Source organism: Siniperca chuatsi, linkage group LG19, assembly GCF_020085105.1.
Source record: "Siniperca chuatsi isolate FFG_IHB_CAS linkage group LG19, ASM2008510v1, whole genome shotgun sequence".
Taxonomy (NCBI): Eukaryota; Metazoa; Chordata; class Actinopteri; order Centrarchiformes; family Sinipercidae; genus Siniperca; species Siniperca chuatsi.
The window spans coordinates 19928351-19954166 of NC_058060.1; the positions used below are offsets into that span (position 1 = coordinate 19928351).

General features: G+C 40.3%; 1 protein-coding gene across 1 annotated transcript; it reads right to left on the reverse strand.

The window, feature by feature from the left end:
- Positions 1–251: 251 nt before the first annotated feature.
- LOC122866318 (F-box/LRR-repeat protein 7-like) lies at positions 252–24279 on the reverse strand. Its single transcript, XM_044175805.1, has 4 exons — positions 23820–24279; positions 18958–19047; positions 2977–3594; positions 252–1935 (listed from the first exon to the last, which is right to left on the reverse strand). The coding sequence occupies exons 1-4, from the start codon at positions 23854–23856 to the stop codon at positions 1199–1201; spliced, it is 1482 nt and encodes a 493-aa protein (XP_044031740.1). The 5' UTR covers positions 23857–24279; the 3' UTR covers positions 252–1198.
- Positions 24280–25816: the final 1537 nt, after the last annotated feature.

Sequence of the window (25816 nt, forward strand, 5' to 3'; positions counted from 1 at the left end):
GGAGAAGGTTTCCCATAGCTGACAGATGCCTGATTCTGGTAAAGGACTGAAAAGTAATCTCTAGTAAAGACAAACCCAACTCACATTCACCAGTAGCAATATTTTTATACAGAAACAAATATAACTGGAGCTATGACTTATAGACAATCTTATAACCAAAGTGTATATATGTGTGTGTGTGTGTGTGTGTGTGTGTGTGTGTGTGTGTGTGGATGATAGCTTTGGGGATGGACAGACAGGTGCAAGTTACAAGCAGGTTACAAGCAGGTTTATTTCAGCCAATGGCCTGAAAGCAGGAAGCACCTTTTGTGCTCACTGCCCTTTGAACCCATACACTTTATTTCTTAATACAACATTTTACAAATCCATATATGGCATTCCTAGATATTCCTCAGTTACCACAAACATGTGCAGGCTTAAATCCTTTAAGACTGTAATGAGGGTTTGAGTAAAACACTCAGTTGTGGAGGCGGATTTTGAAGAAGTTTATTGGCACAGTTATAGCAGCAATGTGTTCTTGTTTATTTTCAACAATGATCCCATTACAGTTTGTTGCTATTTGGCAGTAACAATTATCTGGCTAATAGTAACTTTTAATTTACAGCAAATCAGTTGTCAGCAAATGATGACACTTTGAGCTCAGTTGAAGTGATTGTCAGCACTATTGCATAAAGTGCATATGCACACAACATAAAGAAAGTGAAACTGAGAATATTTTTAAGTCACTAGATCTGCTTTAGTTGCTGCTTTGTAGCTACATTCTTAGTGGTTTAGTCTGAAGATACTTGCTGTTTATAAATAGATGTAGCAATGTATGATAATGGTTATGTTTCAGGGCCATAAGGTGATGAATTTTATAATAAAATATATTACAATGCTTTTAAATGGTAACACAACTGTACCCAGTGCTCAGTGTTGTAGTGTTACATTGTAAATTGTGATGTTGAAAAAAGTAATATACTGAAATACTGCCCTTCTCTGCCTTTTTACAGATAAATATGTTAAATACATTCTATGGAAGTATTTTCAAAGGACAGCATTAACAGCCACCAAGCGGATTTAAAGAGACAAATTCTGGCCCGTATTGCACACCAGTTTTCAACCAGTTCTGACACATCAGCCGCTGAACTCTGCCAACTCCATAGCAGGAATATTAGAACATCCACTTGTCAGAGGACCAGTCCAAGAACTCCCCGTCTCAGTAGAAAGCAGGGTTTGTGTGCTCGATGACACAGCGCCGGCAGTGGCGTCTAACAAACCGCAGAGCCTCTGGCGAAACCTCGCAGTCCTGCACGTTGAGAAGCTGCAGCTCGCAGCAGTTGGCTGCCAGAGCTTTGAGTCCTCTGCCTGTTACGCTCTCGCAGGCTCTGAGACTTACTCGCCTCAGGCCTTGGCAGTACATAGCCAGCTGCTCCAGCCCACTGTCCGACACAAGCGGGCACTTACCCACATCCAGAGACTTGAGTTTGGGGCAGCTCCTGGCCAAGTGGCTCAGGCCGTGGTCTGTGAGCCCCTCACAACCCCTCGCGTTTAAGTAGCGCAGTCTTGGACAGTAGCGGGCCACGTAGCGCATGCCCACATCAGTTATGCGGGTGCAGTGGGCCACACTCAGGTAGCGCAGACAGCCCTCCAGGCGGGCGACTTCACGTAGGCCAAAATCCCCTACCAAGCGGCAGTCACTAAGACTAAGCTCCCTTATTGAAGGGCAGTGGAGAGACAGGTGGCGCAAGGCTTCATCCGTCAGTCTGGTGCAGCGGCGCAAATACAGATGTGTCAGGCGGGGGCAGTGGGAAGCGATAGTTCGCAAGCCCTCATCCTCGAGGGAAAAACAATCAGTCATGTCCAGGTAGTGAATGGAGATCTGCTGGCCATGTAGAGGGGACAGCTGGAGAGAAGCCTCTTGGGTAAGGCTGATACATGTCACCTTGGAGCAGCCTGGAGGAAGAGGAAGCAGAGGTTATCGGCTTAAAATCAAATTATTTCTCCAAGGAAGGTTGTTTTTATTTAAAGGACAGTTCACAGTTTTTCAAGTCTTAAAACAACAGTCAGGTGCCCATATGAACAATGAAACAGATTTTGCTTGCTATAATCATTCCTCCGTTCATCATACTGGCCATTAAGAAATCCATTCCCTATGTGCTTCTAATTTTAGTGATTATCTACAGCAGAAATACATTTCATGGTTTAGCTGAATTTAAGTTGAGGCTTCAGCAGTCTGACTTAGCTAAATCAAGTGAGTATCTTCCAAAGTTACAGTCTTTTTAGTACAAAATTCCCTCTTTGAATCACAGTCACTATACCACAACTCAGCAAAGAAAAACTGTCAGGGGAGACACAGATTATTAGAGTCTCAATTATGAGAGGCCACTTGGGGGCACCAGAGTAAAACCTGCTGTATTTGGCTACACTTCTGCAACTAGAAGCATGAAAATGTTTGAGTGCAAACAACTCCAAGAAAACCAGAATTGTGGTCACTTTTCAGGGGGGAAAAAATCAAAGGTTGATGTCCTTAGCAGTTAAAAAAATAGACTTAATTTCATTATTTTGCGCCTTTCAAATAAAAGCCACAATTTTTTTAAAGGCTATTTTTACAACAAAGGGCTTACTTCCTGGTGCTAATGGTGCAGACATTGCTCTGCCACCAGAGTCCCGTCCAAGTCAATGTTATTTGTGTCACTTCCTTAATGAAAGCAGCAGACCGCTCTCCTTACTCAAGTTGAGGTAAGTTCTGCTTTCAGCTAAAGAAAGCCTTTCTTCTCCCACATGGGAGCTTAAGGTTGGCAGAGCTTCTGCTGCTCCTCTAATGTTTTTACCAGCTTTAGTAGAAAGACTGAGAGGGACTGAGAAGAGGAATTATTTGAGGTAAATCCACATGTGATGTAGAGTACCAGGCACTCCTTAATAAAACTGAGTGAGCCTACCATCGGCCACCAATTAAGGTAAGATGGCTTTGATTTCAAGTATATTTCTTTTTACCTGAGAGGTTCAGGTGTTCCAGGTTGGGGCAGCGGGACACCACCTCAAACACAGCATCATTAGAGATGTTGTAACAGCCAGCAACCTCCAAGCGACGTAGCTCCGGGCAGCATTGAGCAACCACATGTAGCCCCCGGTCGGTGAGCCTTTTGCAGCCATTCACCATCACCGTCTCCAGGGTCAGACACACGTTCGGGGTGTCCTGGCACAGCCGGTGGGTCAGGACCCTGATGGCACGGTCGGCATGAAGCAGCTCTCCCGTTAGCCGGACGGTGCTCCACAGCCTCGGGTCCCATGCCAGGTTGTACCAGCGGCGACATACGCGTGCGCAGCGGCACAGCTGATTGGTAGGGAGATGGGAGAAGATCTGCAGAAGGGTGTGGTCAGGGAGGAGGTCAATGGGGGCGTGGTGGTGGCTTTTTGACTGGCGGGAGCGTGTGTGAGTGCCAGGTTGAGAGTGGACCACGGCAACGGTCTCAGCGGGGGCAGAGGAGGAGGAAGAGGAGTTGGTCTCATGGCCGTTACTGGAGAGGGCAGGTGAAGAGAGAGAGGAGGACTTGGATGGTAGGATGAGACCGGGGCTTGGGGTGCTCAGAGTCCGTGTGCTGGAGTCTAAACCTGAAGGACGACAAGATAGATAGGAAAAGAGAGAAAAGAGAAGGACAGAGTTAGTGTCTGACAACACAAAAAAGTGTTTCTTCCTTTTAAGTCCCTTTTGTTTAGGTACCCTTTCCGAATTTTCTGGCTTTTGTCTCTGTAAAACTAAGGGTCTCTGGTTTCATATGTCTCTGAGCTCTGAAGAGGTTAAACTATGTATATGTGTGGTGTTTCTGTTTCCTTATTTCCAATCTTGTTAAATCGCTCATTTTCTTGTTTTCACAAAGAGAATAAAGGTCTCACAAATCTGAAACTTCAGAGTCACAGAAGCCAAATTCAGTGCCATCCTTGAATGTGGAGCAGACTGTACCAACTTCTATTAAAGGAAAAATCCACCTTAACAATTTTTTTTTAATATAATCAATGAAGTTGAATGTATTCCAGGAATAACTTTGCAATGAAAACTAAAATTTACCTTTTTGCTGTACTTTCCTTAAACCTGACTCATGCACTTTTAATTTCCTACATTTCCCAGAATGACTTTTGACAACTAAAGAAACATGCCCTCAATGACTGTACTGTCATCTGTGGGTTTTAAAGAGGTGGAGAGAGCAGCTAATGGTGATCCTGTCAGTAAGACCAAGAATGAAAGAGTTTCCATGCATGAAAAACTATCTTAGCATCTTAAAGGGGTACTCCAGGGATTCAGTATTGCACTTCCATAAAGTTGGGGGTTTCACGTGAGACAGATTGAAAAGAATAATAGTCAAAATTGAAGCAGCAGAGGCTGAGTTTTGGGCAAGGCGAGGTCATTTTTTTATATAGCACATTTCATTACAGGGAAACTTAATGTTTTTTACATTAAAGTTCATACAGCAACAAGTGACATGAGATTATAATAAATAATCTAGGCCTTAGCAGGGTGGGATCCTACACTTCCCATAATGCAACCTACAGCATCCTTTCAGCCAACATCTTTGGAACTTCATGCCCCCAGTTTGTAATGCAGGCTTTCTGTGGAAAAACTGTAGTCTCCAAACCCAAGCTGAGATAACGCTCAAGGACCCTTCAGAGTCACAGAAGACATTATGCAGCTGTTTTCACAGGCTGAGCAGTATTCCCCTTGAAAGAGTACTCCACCGATTTAGCATTGTTTTCCTATAACATTGTTGGACTCACGATGGACAGCTTAAAACAAAAAGGATCACAACTGATGCAGCAGAACCAGAGAGAGATCTTTTTTATTCCTTGTCAAAACCTGGCGCCCACAGTGATTTCCGTGTGTGATGCTAGTAGCAGCTAGCTTCGAGCAGCTAGCCTCAAGCAGAGATGAGGAGTGGGCAACAGAGGTCTGGTAAGATCACTTTCTTCTAACTCCACACCCCCAGATTTTTTAATATTCAAACTTGTAGTCTTCAGCTTCAACCGACGATGACTCAAGTTACACCACTTGAGGCAATCTATCAGATTTCACAAATCTCCCTCTGCAGCCACAAACAGCTTTAAACTTTTAAAATTTTTTACACATTTGCAGTAGTACTCTCCAAGATTTGTAAACAGACTTTGATGTGTAAAATCAGTGGAGTTCCCCTTCAACCAGTAAACCAAAGTTAATGTGTTAAATTGATGGAATGCCCCTTTAAAACACATGATGTGGCTACATTGCATTCTGGACCTTTGAGGCCACTGTCTGTGGAGACACTGGTCTCTCTTCCTCTACTATGACGAATTTCTTGCTGTATGACTCAGTGTTGTGTTTCATTCTGCACACCAAATCCTGATCTTTACCATTGCTGTGTTAGATCACTGAAATTAATTTATTCCATTAATCTTCACTGTGTCTATGCTGGAAATGACATATTGCCACATTATATTTGTCAGTCATTTGTGGGAATAAGAAAAATAGGCAAAAAGCCAATAAAATGGGTCAGAAAGTGCAGGGTTCATCATGATGGTGCCATAACCACACCAGCTTTTATCATCAATGAAGAGGAGTTTCCATGGATCTCGTTATCATGTTTTCGGACGTTGGGGAAAAAATGTGTCACATTTATCTTCCCTGCATTTGGGCAGCAGTCATAGGGCCTCTTCATCAGATGAACTCAGTGGCTTCAAAGTGGCTAGCTGAGGAGTTTGGTGCTGGGGCTGACAATGTACAGTTAGCCCTATGTAAACACTGAGGCCCTCCTGACAGATGTGCGCTGATTGCCGCCACGTCTGAAGATGCAGCTGTGAGAAGTGCTGGCTGGATCCCATCACTGTGGCGTGAGATGGCGAAGACCCCCGCCTCGGAAGCCGGGGCGTCGGATCTGATTCTCGGGGGGCGACCCCTCACACTGGGACACTGTGTGCTCTTCTCTGATGCTATCTGTGTCTCCTCATCGCCTCTCCAATTTCGTCTTGTCCAATCTCGAGGCATTTAGTTGGATTGATAGTCATCACTAAAAGCATTTCAAGTAGTCACGAGTATGATGTCACTTACAGCTGTCCTACTATGAGTCTGCAGGCTTTATGTCCAAAAAAATGAGGCGTTATCATCTTTCAAAATAAAGATCTTTCTGCATGTTTGAGAATAATAGTCATGTGATAATAAGGGCACGTCTAGAATGAATTCATTTCTATTTTCTCAAGTAAGCTGTCTTAACAAAACATTTACAAAGTGGTGAAACTGTTCTTGAGTTAAGACTATGATTCCAAAAGTTTTTGGTCAAAGGCTTTTACTTATGTATTTAGTATTACTTTTACAGCTTTAACTTTGCAAGAAACTTTCCAAGAACCCAAGAACCTTTATAGGAACTCAGGAACTTGTCTATTGTTTAAGAAGGAAATATACCGTATCAATGTTGGTCAACGTTTTTCATTTAGGTTGTTAGTATTAAAAGAGCACAATAACACAATAACAAAAACACCTATTGGCCCTTTTCCACCACAAGAACTTTTCTAGGAACCTTTCTAGGAACTTGATCTAAATTTCAACTGCAGCAAGTTTCAGTGGTTCCTGGTTTGTAGTTCCTATCCCCAAAAATAGTCTATGCTCAAGTACTTTCTGGTGGCCCAGGAACTATTGGAGTGGAATTAGCCGTGCTGAACATTGCAGATGGGTTAAACACAAGCCTTCAGTGTATAAAATTAAATCAGACTGCTGTTGTGTGCCAAAACTGCAGCTCAAACAAAGCTGTCACTTTTCCTTTAATCCTTCATCAGTCTGATTTGTCTAACTTTGTTTTTTCAGATGCTGTGGAAATGCAAACAGGAATGGGCTGAAATTGACTTTTGGTAATTGATTTTGTTTCTGAGTTCCTAGGGCTCCTTATTTCCGGGGGTTTTCGGTCAAAAATATTGGCAATATTAAGCTTATAATGTTTGTTTTTGGTTGAAACTGCCAGTTTTGAGTCATCTCTATGGTGATTTTTAGGTGGTAGTTTGCAGTGTTGTATTTTAAAACATTATCTTGTTAACTGTACCTATAAGTACTTTTGCTACCCGCCTTTCCCCTATGATTCCCATACACTGTGTTAACACTGTATTAACCTACAATGCTAGTCCCAGTCAAGTAGATTGAACCATAATTGAATGTTTGTTAATGGATACTTCAGGACCGACAGTCAGCTGGTTCTACACAGTGTGTGTCAGCATCTTCATGACAAATGGACAGCATCCTGCCTGTCATGTGGATTTGTGTGCAGAGACAGACAGCTGGGCAGTCACACCGTCCTTACGACTGTCCTGCAGATCTGTATTCCAGACCTTGGCTCAGTCTGCCTCCCGCCTCGCCTCTGATGACATCCACAGACTCATCCTCTCGGGAACATGTCCGCCGATTCACGGCTACTTTAAAACTCCCTCTTGTGTGCCCTAAAATTCTCACTTGCATCCAAATTGGAGCAAAACGACAGAGAGCCGCCGTCCAGACTGTGTTGCATGTTAAAAATCTGCACCAAACTCATTTCATTCAGCTTACAGGAGGATGTTGGGATTTCATCATTCTTGTGGGATACCGTTGACCTCAGTTTGGGCTTAATGCATCACATTCTTGTGGGTGGTCTGCCTATGATTGGTTAAACTTTAAATGTGTAGGATTATTTCCTTCAGGTCTGTGTTTTTTAGCTTAATACAAAGGATTTAATGGTCTGAGGATATTATAAACACCTCATCTATTTCGAATTTCACACACCTGTCCAAATATGTCATGACAATAGAGGTGCTGGGGTTTTTATGTTTATTCACGTACACTGCAAATATTGCAAGATTCCTGAGGTAATACCTAGTGTTTGTGGATTTATCCAACATAGCTGGAACCACATACTATGCAACAAGAGCTATTCAAACAAGTGGAAATCAGTATATTTTTACTGGTGCAAATGGGCTCATGCAATGAAAATGTTTTCATTAAATAATAAGAATATTAATGATTTCAGCTCATATATTTAGGGTTAAAATCTAAATACAAGTATCAATCCTGTGACATCAGTACAAAAAGATCCACACGAGTCTTGCAATGCAAAAATCACGACATCCAGGAGAAGATCATATTTTCCACAGAGCCGTGTGCATGCACAACAAGGACACATTTCTTGAGTCGTTAGTTTTGAGGGATGAATGAGGCATTTCTTTCTTGTCCAAGTCCAAGCTAACGCGATGGATTCTACAAGCAGGAGACAAACTCATCTGCCACTGGCTAAGGAGCAACTTCCAAACTGCATAATTACACGTGTCATGATCAGAAGAGTGCTCCAAGCCCGGAGAAACACAGTGCTTCTAATTAGACTTCATCCACCCCCTTTCCCTTCTCTCAGAGTCACACTTCCACACAGCTGGTGGGAAAAGTTAAATGAAGACAGCTTTAGTCTTAGTTGCACTGGATTTTGGATAGATAGCAGCTAGGTCTCCAGGACGTCCAGGTGTTATCTGTTTTCTAGCTCCGTAAGGCATCTATTTATCCAATCACCATTGACCATTAACACAGTAACACTGTTGCTGACAACGATCTTATGATTGGTATATTCACTTTTTCCCACTTTGTCACTTGTGGATATGAATTGTGTCCTTTTAGCATCTGACAAACCTCTATTAGTTTTTCAGCTGTGTGTGAGTCTTTTTTCTGTGATGGTGCTACACTATGATGCATTTGCAATCCACATTTTCCCATATTCTCAAAAAACAGACGTTTGCAAGGACATACAATCTTAGCAATTAGACACTAAGTCCCATGTCTATAGTAAGACAAAGACATTGTTTCAAAGCCAACCATGCAGACAATGCGGCTAAATAAAGAGCTGTGGAGTTAAGCCATAGAAAAATCACAATATTCTTAATTATCTTAGTGTTAAGCTGAAAAGTTCAGTCTTGACCTTGACAAAACAAGCCCAACTCAAGATCCACTACACTGTGTTTTCCAGCGCTTTCAACTTTTTTTGAGTTGGGAACGTTAAGTCTAGTACAATTTCCAAGGTCAAGAATGAACGTACTTAAGTTATAGGCCAACAGACCTGAGAAGTCCAAGGGATGAAAACATAACAACTACTGAGCTTGCATGTCAACAGATCTATCTCCATGACAACTAAAAAAACACTTTCCACTAATAAGGACCATCTGATACAATTGAAAGCTCCAGAAAAAGCCAGTAAGTGGACCTTGAGTTAGGATTGTTTGGAATTATGGACAAGTGCAGAACATATACCTGCATCTCCAAACTCTAAGCATGAAAGAATAAACCTTGTAACTCTCAGTTACTGCTGAAATCTGTACAAGTCAACCAGTGGTGTCGTGTTTTATATCTCTGCATCACTGCAAACCTATCATTAACAGAACAAATACCACGCAGCTGTTAAACTGCTCTTGAAGTCACTGTAAGTGCAGATGGTGGAAGATTCAGTTTGGTTTAGGAAATCAAAGGAGAAACAGTGGAACATCTGGTCTTTACCCTGGACAAAGAACAGTGGAACAGTGGTGAAATGAAAGAGAAACTCATGCATTTTGAATGTGCATATAGCCACAGCAACGCATACTTGGCTGAACTCATTTGCCACTAATACCCAAATCTATGCTGATCCACAGCAGTGCCGCAGCAGGATCCCATTAACATCAACTTAGCCTTACTTCTGAGACACATCTGGATCGTGCCTTGGTACCAGAAGTTTAATGTAAATCAATCGAAGTGATCACTGAAAAGACAAGATGCCTGCGTGATGAAGAGGCTCAGCTGGAGGTTCGGAGTGATGTCGCCTTAATGACAAAAACCTGATGAACTTTTAAAAAAGGGACGCACAAAAACAGATTTAAGGGGATCATTTCAGGGCCTCTAAAAGAAAATAGGGGCAAGAGGAAAAGAAAGAGGGAAGATAAATTGGCAAAAGAAACTGCAGACTTTACCAGAGACAGAGACAAGTGCACAGGCAGGGTCAGTCCAGACTTTGACGCAGTATGGTCATAAACTAAAGCTATAGGGATTCTATTCAGGATCTTGCATCGCTGTGAAGCTCTGCTAAGACCCTGTCTGGAGCTCGTAGGATTATTACTGCTGCACCTGGCAGAACAGACCAATTCATTACCTCAATGCCATTAACCCTGTGACGTGTTCCTGTTCTGCAAGCTTCACTGTGCTCCTCCCCGCCAAGACCGTGACAGTGTGGTGTGGTGCATGTGAGGGAATCAGAGATGCTCATTTCTGCTCATAAGTCAAGAGATCATTTCCAAATCAATACAAGAGGGGCGACGTGTAATAACAGAAGTATCAGCTAATAAAAAACAACCAGGCAGCAGGGATTCAACTGAAAGAGAATCAAAAGCACAAATGATTTATCAGCACTAAACGGTTATGTGCTCCAGTTTTTAAAGGGGAAACATCCGACTGAGAGAGAGAGAACTCCTGGGATAAAAAACATCTGTGTCTGTCTTGGGTTTTTATTGAATACATGGAAGTTGATATTACCGTACAGTGTGGTGGCTGGGCTATCAGTAAAGCCTTCACTACAGGAAGGTCTTACGTCATTGGACAACCTGAAAGACAATAGGGCCTGCTGGTTCCTTTACAATGTGCACACTTGGACAGGAAATGGACTCCTTAGCTCCACACAACCCCCACAAGGCCACTACTGCAGCTATTCTCACACTCACTCAGCCTCGAAATTCATTTTTGAAGCTTGTGCAGCAACAGATTCGGCCATACATGCGCCAGGAACTATAACGCTCTTTCCCCACAACACGACTAATTTCCTCAAGGGAGTTTTCCGCCTCTTAAAGCCCTTCTGTCAGTTCAAAAGACACAAACGTCTCCACACTCTGCCCTCGTCACTTTATAAATCCTCAGCTGAGGAGGACAGCAGACGCTCCAATATCTTAACACCAAATTTGAAGGCGTGATCTACTCAAAGGCACTCCTTCAAAAATGAGCATTTGTGTGAGTCTATTCATCACAGCACAAATGTTCCAGAATAGAGATGACAGTTCGGACTCCAAAAGCAATTTGGCATCATGCTAAACTGATCTGGCCTTTGGAAAATCACTGAAATTCAATTCTTTTACAGGTTGTTAATTCAGGATGTCAAAAATGGGGCGATCGTGTGCATGAAATGCCTTTTTGTACAGTTTATCCTTTTTGGCAGTAGTGTGAGAGGAGGGTTAGAGTGTGGAGTGACAGTCGTGTTAAATGGCTGTGGAGGGTAACGTTGGCTACACACAGCACCAAGAAGAACTGCACATCAGATAGGAATGGAAAAGCGAGCGCTGGCCTGAACGGTTGATTTGGTTGTGATGAGGAGCAAATGTAATGATCTCATGTGGTTGAAGCAACAGAACAAGGGAAGTGCTGGAACTTTTGTGGTTATAAACTCTGAACGAGGGTTCACTTTAACTCCAGAAAGAGGTTATTTTGTCTCAAATAGTAGAAGCGCCTTTAGTGAGAGAGAAAAACTCTTCAAAAAGGTTCTTTGTAAGATCTCAGTTTTTCTGCTAAATTGAGTTTTTGAAGCACTATGCATGGTTGTGATTGGTCTTGCACTGTATATATTAATTATTTTGTATAGAATGAAGATGCCATTGTGCAGGACCATCACACTACCTACATACCACAGTCCTGGGCATCCACCTCAAAATTTGTCACAGGAAGAATGTTGTAATATGCAACCACGAATTGTTATTTAAATAGAAAAAAAAAGTAATTTAGTTGTTCAGGTTGTTTAAAAAACATGGTTCTATTTATCTAACCAAGACCCCTTCGAGAACACTGTCTAGATTTTCCCCTCATTTTTGTACCATTGCAGCTTCAGCCACAACTGACACTTCCCTGCTTATGTAATGAAACAAACCACAGAATGAAAAGAGGGGAGGGGAAGTCCAATGTGTCAGTTCAGCTGGTTCACAACTGTGTGTCATACTGCCACATAAAAGTCCAAAGACTAGGTGTATCACAGTAAAAACATCACTTGCCAGCCAAAATCTTACAGGAAGCAAACATGCGTTTCGGCCAGGTCTTTCGGTCTTTCCCATCTCCTTTCAAACACGCTCCTGTTGTAGAATTTAAAAATGTGGCCCAGTTGAAGAAAATGGCAAACACATTCAAAACAACAGGGCCAGCGCTTCCTCTCTGAGACAGAGAATGAGAAGACCGAGCAGTAATCAGAGAAGAGTTATGAGATGGAGCACTCTGCTCCCCGAACTGCCTTTACTTTCCTTCCCCTCCTCCTCCGCCAAACTGCTTTCACTTGTTTTCTCTTTTCTTTCGCCGCCTTGTTCTGTGCTTTTTTTGCTCAGATTTCCTGGCTCTAGGAGCGTTAGAAAGGAAGGGGGAGGAGCGAGGACAGCTGATGGAGAAAATCTGGGGAAAATAGCTTTGGCATTCTTTGCCTCTCTGTGTTCTTTCTTTACGTAGACAATTTCCAATGAGGATTAGAAGCCAAGCACTGATATTTCTCATTGCAATTGCTATAGGCTTGTTAAAAAAGTCATAAAATAACTGCAGGCTGCTGCTTTGTGTCCTAAGTCAAAATGGTGAACAGATTTTTCATCCACCAGTACTGCCTGCATTTACAAACTTCTCAAGGCTGTGAATTTCTGTGCATAAAATGAGAACAATCTACAACACTATTTCCTCTAATCTTCCATAAGATAGTCAATCATCTGCCAAACATTTTTCTCCAAAAACAGACGCTTCTTCATCTAAACAAATGTCTCTGCCTGTGTGAGAACTTCTAACACAGCTGCAGAGCAGCAGAACAAATGCAGCATTAAGTTTCACCAAGTCTTCGAAAAGATAAATTTGTCACACCGGCTCGAAGTTTGCCCAGAGTTGTTTGGCTTAAAAGATATACTGCAGTAATGACTACTGATGATTGATAAAAGTTACATTTACGACAAAAGTGGGGGACAACACTTTAAATCTTCCCGCTGCACTGAAAATGTCCCAACGGCAATGACACACACAAACACCTCACTGCAGCCTCTTTCGTATTTGGCAAGGCAAAAATCAACAGTGAAACTCTATATATCTACTTGAGTAAACACAAGTAAATGGGTCATTGGTGCGTGAGGTTAGTTTACAGATGAAGTGTGAGGGATTTGTTGCCTTTGGGACTGCAAAAATATTAACATGCTGGAGACAGGAGCTTTCTAGAGGGGCTGTTTAGACTGAACAGCTGACCCTCACACAAACTAAGTGGGAATACTGTGAACTAAGACTGATCAATATTAGAAGTGTGTATTGCTTTAATATCATTATATTAGAGTTTGTGTTTCCATCATTCTCTTCTCCAGCCAAACAAAAAACATTGTGGATGTGCAGAGCATTTCATTTACAAAGTAAATATAGCTATCAGCCAAATGTAGTGGAGTAAAAGGTACAATATTTCCCTCTGAAATCTAATAAAGTACAAGTATACAGTCGCATAACATGGAAATACAAGTACAAGTACCTCGAAATTGCACTTATTACTTAAGTAAATGTACACTGTAACATTCCACTACTGGTAGTCACTATGGGTACATTTCCATCCACTTGTTTTATGCACATTTACAGTTTACCCCCAAAACACCAAACATTTTCAAAAATATAAAGCTGTCCAGTGAAAACCATGTATCTCCAAAATTTGGTGAAGGACAAGTGTTTATTTTCATTTATGAGCTGAGAAAACTGTTAAAGAGTAACCACTTAAAATCTTTTTTTGTTCTGACCTCCAGTGGTTTAATCTTCTCACCCTGCTGCAGTGACGCACAGGTGTTACTCCAGGACCCTGTGACATCTGGTTGGGTGTGATTACACGTGCAACAGAGCACACTTCTGACCACACCCAAGAGGTGAAAAAGAGGCTTGAAATTTTCAACCAGATAGGGTGGTGAAACACTGCTTTTCAGCCTGCTAAGTTACTCTTTAATCTAAATAAACTATTTAGAAACCCAGCAAGTCCTCCAAATGATAAAATATGTTGTTTGTCCATGCCCTCTAGAATGAAACATTGGAGCATGTTCTGATCCTATCTGCAGGACGACATCCTTTGTCTGTGCCATCCAAAACCGTTGACTGTTGAAAAATAAATAAAATTTATGGTGTGACAATGCTCCGTTTAAGGTTTGGTTAGGATCAGTGCAAAGCAGCAATGGCATGCTGTGTTGCGATAAATTCATTGTTAGCTTGTAATGTCCTCTTAAATATACTTGTGTAAAGGTAGCTGATGGAGGCACGCCCAGATTTCACCTTTTGTTTTGCCAAAATTCCAAAAAACATGCTAATCTTTCTGTCAGGAAACATCCTACATGCAGCGTTAGTTGTCTTTCACTATGATAAAATGACAAATGTGCTGACGCGCCATGACTGTCTGATTGGGCCATAGTTGGCCTGATATTGTGTGGTCTAATCCTACTTGTACCGTAAGGCTGTAATGACTTTATGCAGGAAACAGAGATTTGTAAAGAAGGAGAATCTAAATGTTATATTCCTTTTGATAAATATGGAGAATTGCATATAAATCATGACATGTTTACAGTGTAATTTTTTACTACAGTGTTTTCTGGTGTGGAAGGTCAAGAGTAAGCTTTTCCCCGTCACTGTTATCACTGTTTCTTTGGTCCTTGGCAGGCAGAAAGGAAGTCGGCAAGTTCATTGTTCCCACCGTTCCCTGTTTCCCAGCTAGCTTCCTGGTGCCATTATAAACGGGTGAAGGAGCTGACCCCTAAAGCATGGCTGCTTGACATGATCAACGCCCCTGTGAGTCTGTGTTACATCAGTGGCTAAAGCTTGGCACAGGCTCCAGCTGATATAGGAGGATCAAAAATGGTCTGCAAGAGTTACAACACACAGGCCGAACATCTCAGGGTGTTGTCAGTTTAGTTCCTGCCATGTCTGAGCCACATTCCTACGGTACCCTTAGTTCGGCTGTGCCAAAGCAAACCCTTGAGGCCCAGACAGGGTCACAGTGTAACCCCTGCTGGGAGATAGTCAGTTTCATCCCACAGGAAGGATTTACTGCCCAGGACTGTGCCTTTCAGTCTGCAGCTAATAAGCATCTCAACTGGGTCAGGCCACCGCAAGCCTGTCTAAATAATAAATGAAAACAGAGACACGTTGCAAAAACTTGCCAGATGACTGCCCGCCTCGGCTTGTTTTCAGGAGGAGAATGAGTGTAACTTCCTAATGTTGATTTTGTGGGAATGCATGTTGGACTGGTGAAGGAAGATAGGCAATGGCCTACTTTCCATCTGTATGCTGATATTAGGGCTGGACAGTTTTTCAATATTATGATTTATTGACTTTAAAGCCACTATGTGAAGAGTTTTTGAGATGATTATCTTTCAGATGCTTCTCATGGCATAAATTTTGATTTGTAGAAAAATGAAACAATTCTGGTGAAATTTTTGTAGTCTCCAGCAATTCATTCTCAGTGGCTCTGGTTTGGATCGTACACACAGGGCTTTAAAGGGAGATTATGTATCTTTTGAAAGAGGAAATACCAATTTTTCTCTTACAAATGAAAAGTTAAATCTGTAAGCATTAAAGTGCACTCTTTCTCAGTTCAATACACTTGGGGGTTTTGTAGATACAACCTTACTTGGTCTGGTATGACCAGCAGCTAGTTAACAAGTGTAAAAAAATATACATACATAACAGCGAAGCACAGTTCATTGCATTGATCAGTTTGGCTGTTTTACATGTGATTTTGTATACATTTTTCATACCCTGAAGTGTAACAATATTGAGAAACTAAATTTAGTAATAATAATAATATTGTGATATTGGTTTCAGTATTCTTTCATCTATTACCTCCTCATCATCAATCATATAGAAAATTACTTTGTTTTCTTTTTCTCTTTCACTGGGAACCACATAATATGTTGTTTCGTAAGATAAAAACAGAAACAAAGTTGGCTGTTCATGTACGAAACATTTAGCCAGTTACTTGGACAAAGAATGGGAGATGAGGAAAAAAGTCCTCAATCAGGATAAACCTTCGGCTTGTACCATTTATTTTTCTGCTATTCGGTGAACAATTTATTTGAAATTGTGCATAAAAACCTCAAAGTATGTAGATGTAGATATATTGTTATGACTGTTAATGTTTTTCTTTTGTGTATGTGTTACCAGAAAATGTTTGATGTAATGGTGTCTTGTGTCATGACACAAATATAAAGACTAACTAACTAACTAACTAACTAAATAACTAACTTACTATAGGGAGCATGAGGATACTGTGTAAGACACTAATATGAATACTCCCAGTATGTGGTGGGGAAACAGCCCAGACTGCTTCCTGATTAGTTTAGTGGACCAGAGGACGAGGTGGGCAAGGACTGTGTGATCTGCCACTGTGTGTGAGTATGTGAATGCTGGTATGCATGCGTGTGTGTGTATTTGTGCATGTGCATGTGTGTGTTTTTAAGGAGGGGGGATTTGACTGTGGCCATGGTGGTTCCAGACCATGTACTTACTCCCACTTAGCATGAAGAAAAAAATAACAATTTCAGTCTTAACACAGGAGGGAAATTATGGTTGGGAAGCCACTGGCCATGGTCTATACTCAGTCTATATATTTCTATCTGCACAGGTTGTTCTCCAAGTAGACACATTCAGGACAATTATCAATTTCCCCAAAATACTCTGTGTGCACTTCCAGCAGCTCCTCAATGGACAGATCCAAGTGAGTCAGCATTTCCAGCAAAGTCAAATGAGTAACAGTTATCTGCCTCGTCCTAATGCACACTCACAGGAGGACGGCACATCTCTATATTTAGTAAGGTTAATTAGTGAATTAACCTCGCTAAACAAACTAATTGACTCACATCTTGCAAAAAAACCAAAAGCACATCTGATGTCTCGTGAGGAGTTAGCCTTGGTGCTTTGTTCTCTCTGCTCCTTTTCTTCTCTTCTGAGAAACACCTTGAAATCTTCAGCTGAGTGACAGTTATAAACACAGGCTGGAGCTGCTATTTGTTTTCTTGTGGTCAACTCCAAACCACAAGAATACTACATTCATCACGCCAGAGCAAATTTAAGATTGGTGATGACAATGCATGAGAGGAGTATATATGTGTATGTGTATGAGCGTGCAGAACAGTCAGTGAGTCACTGGTCAACTTAGAGAAAGACAGAGAAACCACAACACAAATGGAGAGAGACCATAATGTATCTGTGGGGAGTTTGATAAGGTTTTTGATCAAAATCAACAACTCAGAGATTACTTCACTGCGTTTTGAGATTTCATTTTTACTGTTTGACTCATACTCTTTCCTGCCCAGTGGAAGGTTAACATACTCCCAGAACCTGTAAAACACTGTGAGATATGCGGATGCTATAGGATGCTATTTTGACATTAGCCAAGACATATTTAAAAGGTGCTATAACTAATCAGTATTTTTACGTTAACAATGGATAAAATTACCCCACAGCGAATTATCACCCAACTCTGCAGTTCACCTCAGCTCTACGGAGAGCTTTAGCATCTTTCAGCTCATTGTTTTGGTTTTATAGCCCAAAACTTTATCGTTTTCTAGCAGTAGCAGGCAGCTGTTTTCAATGGAAAAGGCTCTGATAAACCCACTGTGCATTAACTGCCCAGCACCAAACAGCAGACAAAGTTAGAGACTAGCTGGTAATCATAGTGGAGCATTTAGCTGCTAAAGAGCCAGATATTTTCATCAGGAATTGGTGGAGACCAAAAACAGAGCTAAAAGGAGTGTAAATATTGGATGGCATTCAGAAATATGACTGCAAATGAATGCTAATGTTGCTTTGTGTATGCTGAATGGAGATTTAATTTTTATCAACTTTATAAACTGATAACATGTCCATGTTGTGTTTTCAGTTTTGGGACCCACTCGTAAAAGCATTGCTCCATAGCGCACCTAGTGGTCAAGGTATGAGTTGTGTAGTTAACATTTTGGTTAAGGGAAACCAAAGGTTATGGGATAATGATTATGTTTGAGCTTGTGGAAGTTTAGCTTAGGATTTTGCTCGATAAGAAAATTCATAGTAAAAATAAATAAATAAATTAAAAAACAGACCGGTTGAGACCGTGTGGTCTGAAAGCTTTAATGAGTATACAAATGTTTTTCACAACACATTATGATTTCCTAGAGAGCACAAGCTACAAGAGGGGATACAGCACCTGGCATTGCAGTACTTTTAAGAAATGACTTTGAGAGATGTTGCTGTGTTCTTTTAAAATAAAAAAAACTTCTGCTTTGACTGCTTTGATTGTTAAAAATGTATCTGACCTATCTGCATTCAAGACAACTGCTGACAGGAGGTTTCAAAAGGCATCTGTCAGCTGCAAAGTATTTTTGAACTATTACAGTGAGCATACAGTGTACATACGTAACACATATACTCCTGACAAAGAGGAGCGGTTCCCTACAGTCAGGCTGCCAGGGTTGAAAGATTGCCTGGGCAGGCAGGAGTGCTGGGGAGGCGAGAGGGAGCCAGAGAGCTGCATGGAGAGGAGTAACAACACAAGAAACTTGAGCAGAAGGTGAAGCTCTCTTTTCCCATTTTCACTCCCCACACCTTCTCGGTCTCCAGCAAAATCCCTCTCACCCTCCTCTCTCAAGCACACGTACCTCCCTCCCTGGCAACGCTTTGAGCCTGATACGACCACAGTTTAGATAAGCATTCTTCCACAATGAGAAGCAAGAAGTGTTTTTTTTTTTTTTTTTTTTTTTTTTTGGTCTTCTCAAACAAAGCCCAAGAAATGCCTTTGGTTTCTGGGTTCTGATGGGAGCTGTGAATTTGTTTTCAATTTAGAGTTATCCCAGGAACACACAGGTTTCTCTCCAAAAATAGGCAGTACAGAGAGTGGATGAGGAGGGGAAAGAGAGGGGCGGGAGGAGGAGGAGAAGAAGAAGAAGAGGAGGGAAAGAAGAAGGGAGGGGAGTTTGGTTAATGAGCACCAGATGCTTTACCTTCAGTGGTAGCCACATTCTTTGGAGCTTTAGTTGGTGTGTGATCTGTGCTCGAACTTATGTCAGAAGAGATGCTTGAGCTCCCTTTACCTGCAGGGGAAATGGGAAGAAAAACAAAACTGCTGGGACACAGTATAGCAACTTTAAGATGACAAACTGCAGTTATGATTTATTGGTTTTACTCCACAACCTTTTGAAAATCAATCCTTTCATTTGAGAGAAAACACTTTTGAGGCTTAATTCCTGAAGAGTGTCTGTCAGAGATAGGGTGGAATTGCATTTTGATGATGTATGTAAGACAGTAAGAAGGTATGAAGTGTAAGGAAATATAAAGCCCATCACTCTCTGCTTTCATGACTTTTATGTTCCTCAATTTTGGATGAATGGTTGGCCTTGGCACATGCAGAAAGTCTCTGCTGGTTTGTTTGAGTAAGTGTCCGTTTTTGATATTTGGAAGAAGAATAAAGTCTCCTGAAATCCCCTTCAGCCTTTCGCTTCCATGGAGGACAAGTGAGGAAACACTCCTGCGCGAGATACAAGCAGTCGCTCTCTTTAATGAATGATTACAATAAAATGTATCATCAGTGGTATACTTCTTAGGTCTGTATAACTGACACATGAAAGTGCTTTTTATTAAGTTTACATGAATTTACAACTCTTACTTTATGAGCTATCCTTGTATTATTAGATTTAGGATTTGGATTTCTATACAGTCACACAGGAGAGCTACATTTCAAAGAAATATTCTTTGAATGTGTGCCTCTGCTGACGGAATACGACTGCCATGGTGACTGCAGGCTGCCTGCGGAGTAGTTGTTTATGGCATTTCATTCCTCTGTCAGATCATAAATGCAGCTTTGTGGCTTTCCTGAGACTAAGTATGTGCCTTTCACCCAGCACGGCAGGCCGAAGAGGTATTCCCAAACAGTTGCAGCCACATGCACATCAAGTGCAGCCACCTAAACAGACTAAACAGTTCCTGAAATAAGTCGTAAATATGAAAGCTTGTGTAGGGAGAATAAAATGCAACCTGTGACTCCATACTCAGCTGCACGAAAGACATGATCACTGGATAAATATAACATGATTTTAAACCAATGCAGCTCATATGGTATGAGTATGAATTTTGTGGTGACATCACTGAGCCGGCACATCTGCTATGGCTCCTTCAGTCCCCAAAAATGACTCAGAAATTCATGAGGAGCTTGCAGATGTCAACGTGAGACCACTTTTCTAATATTTAAGCAGAGCAGAAACCATGAGACTGGGTAAACACGAGCAAATATATTATAATATTTAGCTGGTTACAGCATTCTTTTCTCAGCATGAGGAACTCTGCAGTGCTGTTTGTTTGACGCATGTGGATCTGTGCAAGGCTGATTGTTTTCATGGAAAAACAACTTTCAGAAAAGCTCCTGCTTCCTGTCTTGTGCTTATATAATGTGTTGGTGGAGAGTTGTTGCATAGTTGTGATCAGTGTGTAATTAATTGTGGAGTCACACTTGAAAACAGATGTGGGCAGACGGACTGCAGAATTCTGCACTTGTAACTGGTCTATCAAGATGATGATACCATAAATACTATGCAATATTTTCTTTTGTGAAGTGACAGTATTTTTACATAATGTAAGGTTAATATTAAAGTTATAATCCTTAAGATTTTCATGAAATTAATCCCAGATTGGATACTTTTAATGTTCAGCATTTTCACAGCAATAGCAATTCAATGTATTTACATTCTGTATTTACCTCACTATATAGTAGTTTTCACTGTTAGTGGCGGAGTCCGCCATGCTCTACTGTATTGATACAGTCAACCTGCACACGAGGGATCAGATCGCGGTTAGAAAAAAGAAAATTATTGACTGACTTCTTTATTAAAACAACTAAACCTGCAATGATTAGATGATTAAGTGATTATTAATTGTCTAATTAATAGAAAATGAATCTGCAACTATTTTGATAACTATGAATCATTTTAAATCTTTTTTTTAAAGAAAAAAATGCCAAAATTCTTGTTCCAGCTTCACCACTGTCAATATTTACTGGTTTCCTTAATCTTCTTTGATTGTAAACTGCATATGTTTGGGTTTGGGACTGTTGGTCAGACAAAACAAGACATTTAAAGACTTCACCTTTGGTTCGGATGGACATTTTTCACTATTTTCTGACATTTTATAGACAAAACAATTAATCAATTAATCAGCCGTTAGTTGCAGCCCTAAAAACAACGTGAGTTTGTTTGGCTGCACTGTTTACAGTTTACAGTGCAGCCAAACAAACAATTGCTCTTCCGGGGTATTTCTGAGAGATTACTTTAAAGTAGCCACCAGTAACCACTGGTGTCACCAAATCAACCGCGACTGAAATCTTACGGACTATAACTTTAAGGTTTAAACAATGTTTTTTTTTCGATAGAGGTAAACACTTCAGACAATCAGCTAACACCTTTGAGTATTAAAACGTATGCAATTAAACCAGAGACCAGAAACTTAAGATGAATCAATGCTGAATCATAAAAGGGATGTTTTCAGGGATTTTAAAAGGATCACAGTTTTAATTGGGAAAGTAAGACATCATCATCTCAACATCTACAAAAAACACAAGTCTATGTTTGCACTAGTAGTTATACTAAGTTTGGAATGTAATGCCTGTGTTTCATCAAAGAGGTGTAATCTTGGCAAGTACCAACCATCATATATTCTTCTATCTTGCAATGAAAGGGAGAATTAAGACCTTGTTAATCACTATAGGTGTCTTGTGCAACAAGAATACAATCTGCATAGCCTACATCATATTTTTCCAACCTGACTAATGACTATTAACCTCAGAGTAAACAAAAAAGGTCGGTATGTTGCAAAATCAGCTCAAGGAGGACTCAGATCTGTGACAGAATCTGTTCATGTACCTTAACAGGCTGGATTCCTAGGTGGAACTGATCCACTTGTTATTTTTAACATCATGAGTTCCAATCTTTTCTCTGCAGTTATTGACTTAGGAATAGAGCACACTGGAATGTTATTTAGACAAACATTTCTGCTCTGGAGACAGAAATAAGTAACAGTGTTTGGTAGAGTTGGACCACAGTTCTGAATGAGTAATGTTGAAGATTAGATGAAAAAGACAGGAAAAAGACAGTGGGTGGGAGAGGAGGTAGGGGGTAATATGAAAGCTAATATTCTTGGTACTAACTGATTGTGCCTATTGCAATGAAGGTGACTGTTCTGCTGAGCTGATAATCCAGGCTCATTAATGCTGTGGTTGGAGATTTGATCAGTATTGTGATATGAGAGTCGACAGATATGGATTTTGGTTATTATAATATCACATAAAAATGTCTAATGATGTTTTTTCCCTGGATTTAAGCTGCATTCCAGTTGGGTGAAACAATTGTCTGAATATATCTGATAGCTGAGTGAGATAGTGAATGACTCTGCTTGCTTGGCCATCAGCTCTAATTACTAATGACTTGTTTTGCCTTATAGACCAATACTGTCCCATTATTTATACTAAGGTAATGAGCCAAAAAATGGCGCCATTTGATTTTTTTTTTCATAATTGCTTATCTTTCATTATTTTCACTAATAAATAAGAGAGGAAATCTGTGCCAGAGGGACAATATTTGTATTTTCATTATGATCAGAATCTCTGATCATTTAGTTAAGACAACATCTAACAATCAGTTGCAGGAGAGCAAATTATGGTCAAAATAATAAAGAAATAAATAACTTTTAGGTGTGTCCACTGCAAGAAACCATCTAAGGAGGAGCTGTTTCCATAGAAGCTCTAACACTTGTCAGCAAACTATAGCTATTATGTGTCTTTTCAAGGTGTCTACTACATATTTTTGTTTACATAAGGATCACATGGTATTGACCAATATGCACAAAATGGCTGCCAAATCAAACAACAATAGGTTTAGGGACAGTGGACAAAAATCTCTGGAATTGGCTCTTATCAAGATAAGAACTAACTAAGTGCCCACATGCCCAAACACTCACGTCCTTTGACCCACCTCCACTAAACCTTCAGGAATACACTCTTTAAAAGAATCTGCCATAAATTAGGCCACTTGGTGTTGCCTGATGAACTGGCTGCCCTGCCAAGTCAGCTGTTTGTGACTTGTGATTGTGTGACGTGATATTTGATTTAAACTTACTTACTTACTGGTCTAAAACATCACCTTTGCTACTAACTTAAACTCAAGAGGCTGATACTTGCATGTCAAATAATACCTATGCAAGTTATAGGATATGTCTCCTACAATTTTATTATAGCACTATGTAAAATGCCTTTAAGTGAAGCTACATAAGACAACAAAAGGTACTTTTCTGGAAAAAGGGGGGTAAAAAATCTAGAGAAGTGGGTGGACTGAAAGCAGCTGGAAGTGCTTTTTGTTATATTGTACAGTTAGAAACAGCTCATTTTAAAGTGTTTAAAATACGACCACCAGATGTCACTCTCTATCTTATATGAAGAATATAAACGTTGCACATCTTTAAAAAGTATAAAATGTCACACGTTGCTATCAGCTCCATAGCAGCACATATGCTAACAATTTGAAGATTTCTGAATGGAGTATGGTGTAAATTCAACTCTACACACAGAGAGAAACACTTACTGGAAGAAAATTAAAGATATAGAGTGAATACTGCTAGTTTTAAGCTAGCTAACTAATGTTCAGAGACAAACTCAAGGAAGCTATAAATAAGAAACTGCTGCATTGTTTTCTGTTTTTAGTTGCGTTGGACGCCAATGAGAAACTGTCACAACTAACGGTAACATAGTAGAGTCTATAAAAAGACTTCCTTCTGAGTGGAATTCAAATAAAACGTGTTTTAAAGTCGTAATTACAGCACTTACCCTCGCTTCCATACAGTTTTCCATTGTTCGCACCCATTTTAAAGAATACATAATCTATGCGCAAAACTCGGTTTATCAAAAGGAGTTAAATTCCAGAGAAAAGGGCAGTCTTTCCATAAAGATAGGCTAGACAGTCAGAGTTCCGTGTAAGGCCGCTAGCTCTGACTCCAAATAGTTAATCCAGATGTTGAACAGAGGACGCCTCAGCATTACGCAAACCTAGAATCCGGACTTGATCTTCCAGCGGTGCAGACTTTCTATATCTGAACATCCACAGACACAGAGCGTTAGAAACACACAAACACACACACTAATCCCGATTCGAGGAGTTTGGAGAAAACTTCTGTGAAGTGCCCTAAATGGTGAGCAGCTGTTTATCAGGCTGAGTGCGGGCAATCTCCGCGGCCAGACAACTTTGTGAGGACGCGCAGCTCTCGTCCACTGGAGTTGGATTTAAAGAGACCGCAGACCAGACCAGAGGGGGAGATGTGGAGATTTAAAAAAAGATAAGCCAAAGACAGGCCGAGGCTGTGACTGAGAAACAGCGAAATCACAACACATGACCATACTCTGTTGCACTGGAGCAGCTTATTGATTTTATAATGCTTTGAAAAGAAGACAAATTGTTTCATAAGTACAAGTTTTATTCTTGAATTAAATCAATCCTGTGGTGGAATGTAACTAAGTACATTTACTCAAGTATTGTAGGCTACTACAAATTTGAGATACTTGTACTTTACTTGAGTATATTTATAATTCTACTCCACTACATTTTGGAAGCAAACATTTAACTTTTTACTCCACTACATTTATTTGACAACGGTACTAGTTACTTTGCAGATTCAGATTATTATTACAAAATATACATCAGCTAATAAAATATGGTTATTATAATTATGGATTAAGCTACAGGGCAGTATATAAAGTAGTTAAAATGATCCTCACCTTTACCAATTATATATACCAATTATAATCCTGTGATATCTGAAATGGGCCAACGAGTACTTTTGGTACTTTAAGTATATTTTGAATAGTTTTGTACTTTTACTTAAGTTTGTGAATGTAGGACTTACTGGTAACAGGAGTATTTTTAACTCTGTGGTACTGCTACTTTTACTTAAGGAAAATATCTGAGTACTTCTTCCACCATTGCTCTAAGGTGACAGATTCCCATTAAGTTAGTTCCCATTATATACCTCATTAATATTGAAGTATGTCATCACAGGTGTGACTTTTAGAGATTCACATTCAACCAATCAGACACTGAGGACACATAATCTCCTAAATATTCGGAAGATATAGACCTACTGAAAGAAGAGAATGGTTTAACCACACATGTCGGAATGTTTCTATGAATAGCAGTCATACAGGTCATTGGATATCTAGAAGTAAAGGCACTGGACAAAACCAGTTGTCTGCTGTTGACATGTGACTTAATATTCTAGATACAAGTTGAAATTCCCTTCTAAATGCACACAGCCTATTTAGGATAATGTGGTATTTTGGTCTATACTGACTTATATTCTCTAATGAGATACACAGGTTAATGCGGCACCACTGGTTTTCTATCAAATCTATACGCTTCACAAAAGATCAAGGGCAACTTTCTTCAAAAGTGCAGCTAATTTTGCATGGAGCTTTATGTAGGCATATTTTGTTTCTCTGCATTATATGGCAAACACATTTGATAGTATATGTGTCTACAGGTAACTCATATTTGTGCTATATTGGCTGTCCTGTCTGGCACCAGGTAAAGCACTATTGTAAGAGATTTCAGACTGTGGAGTTTCTGTAACCTTAGTTACTGTACACATTATTTTTCTGGGCTATTTTAATAACTTAAGTACTAATTTATGTTGTTTATTAAGCTGTACGGTACACTGTGGTAAGAAATGTATTTCTGTAGGAGTAATTCCACAGTATTATTTTGGACTTGCAGAATTAAATTATTACAAATCAATTATTTCATTATCATTTATATGTGTAACATTTAAGCT

What these genes read in the sequence shown, in the direction of transcription:
- LOC122866318 (XM_044175805.1), bottom strand. Translation starts at nt 23,856, where the DNA reads ATGGGTGCGAACAATGGAAAACTGTATGGAAGCGAGG. An exon ending in AAAACTGTATGGAAGCGAGG is followed by an intron (nt 19,048 to 23,819) that starts GTAAGTGCTGTA and finishes TTTCCCCTGCAG; the next exon opens with GTAAAGGGAGCTCAAGCATC. An exon ending in GGAACACCTGAACCTCTCAG is followed by an intron (nt 1,936 to 2,976) that starts GTAAAAAGAAAT and finishes CTCTTCCTCCAG; the next exon opens with GCTGCTCCAAGGTGACATGT.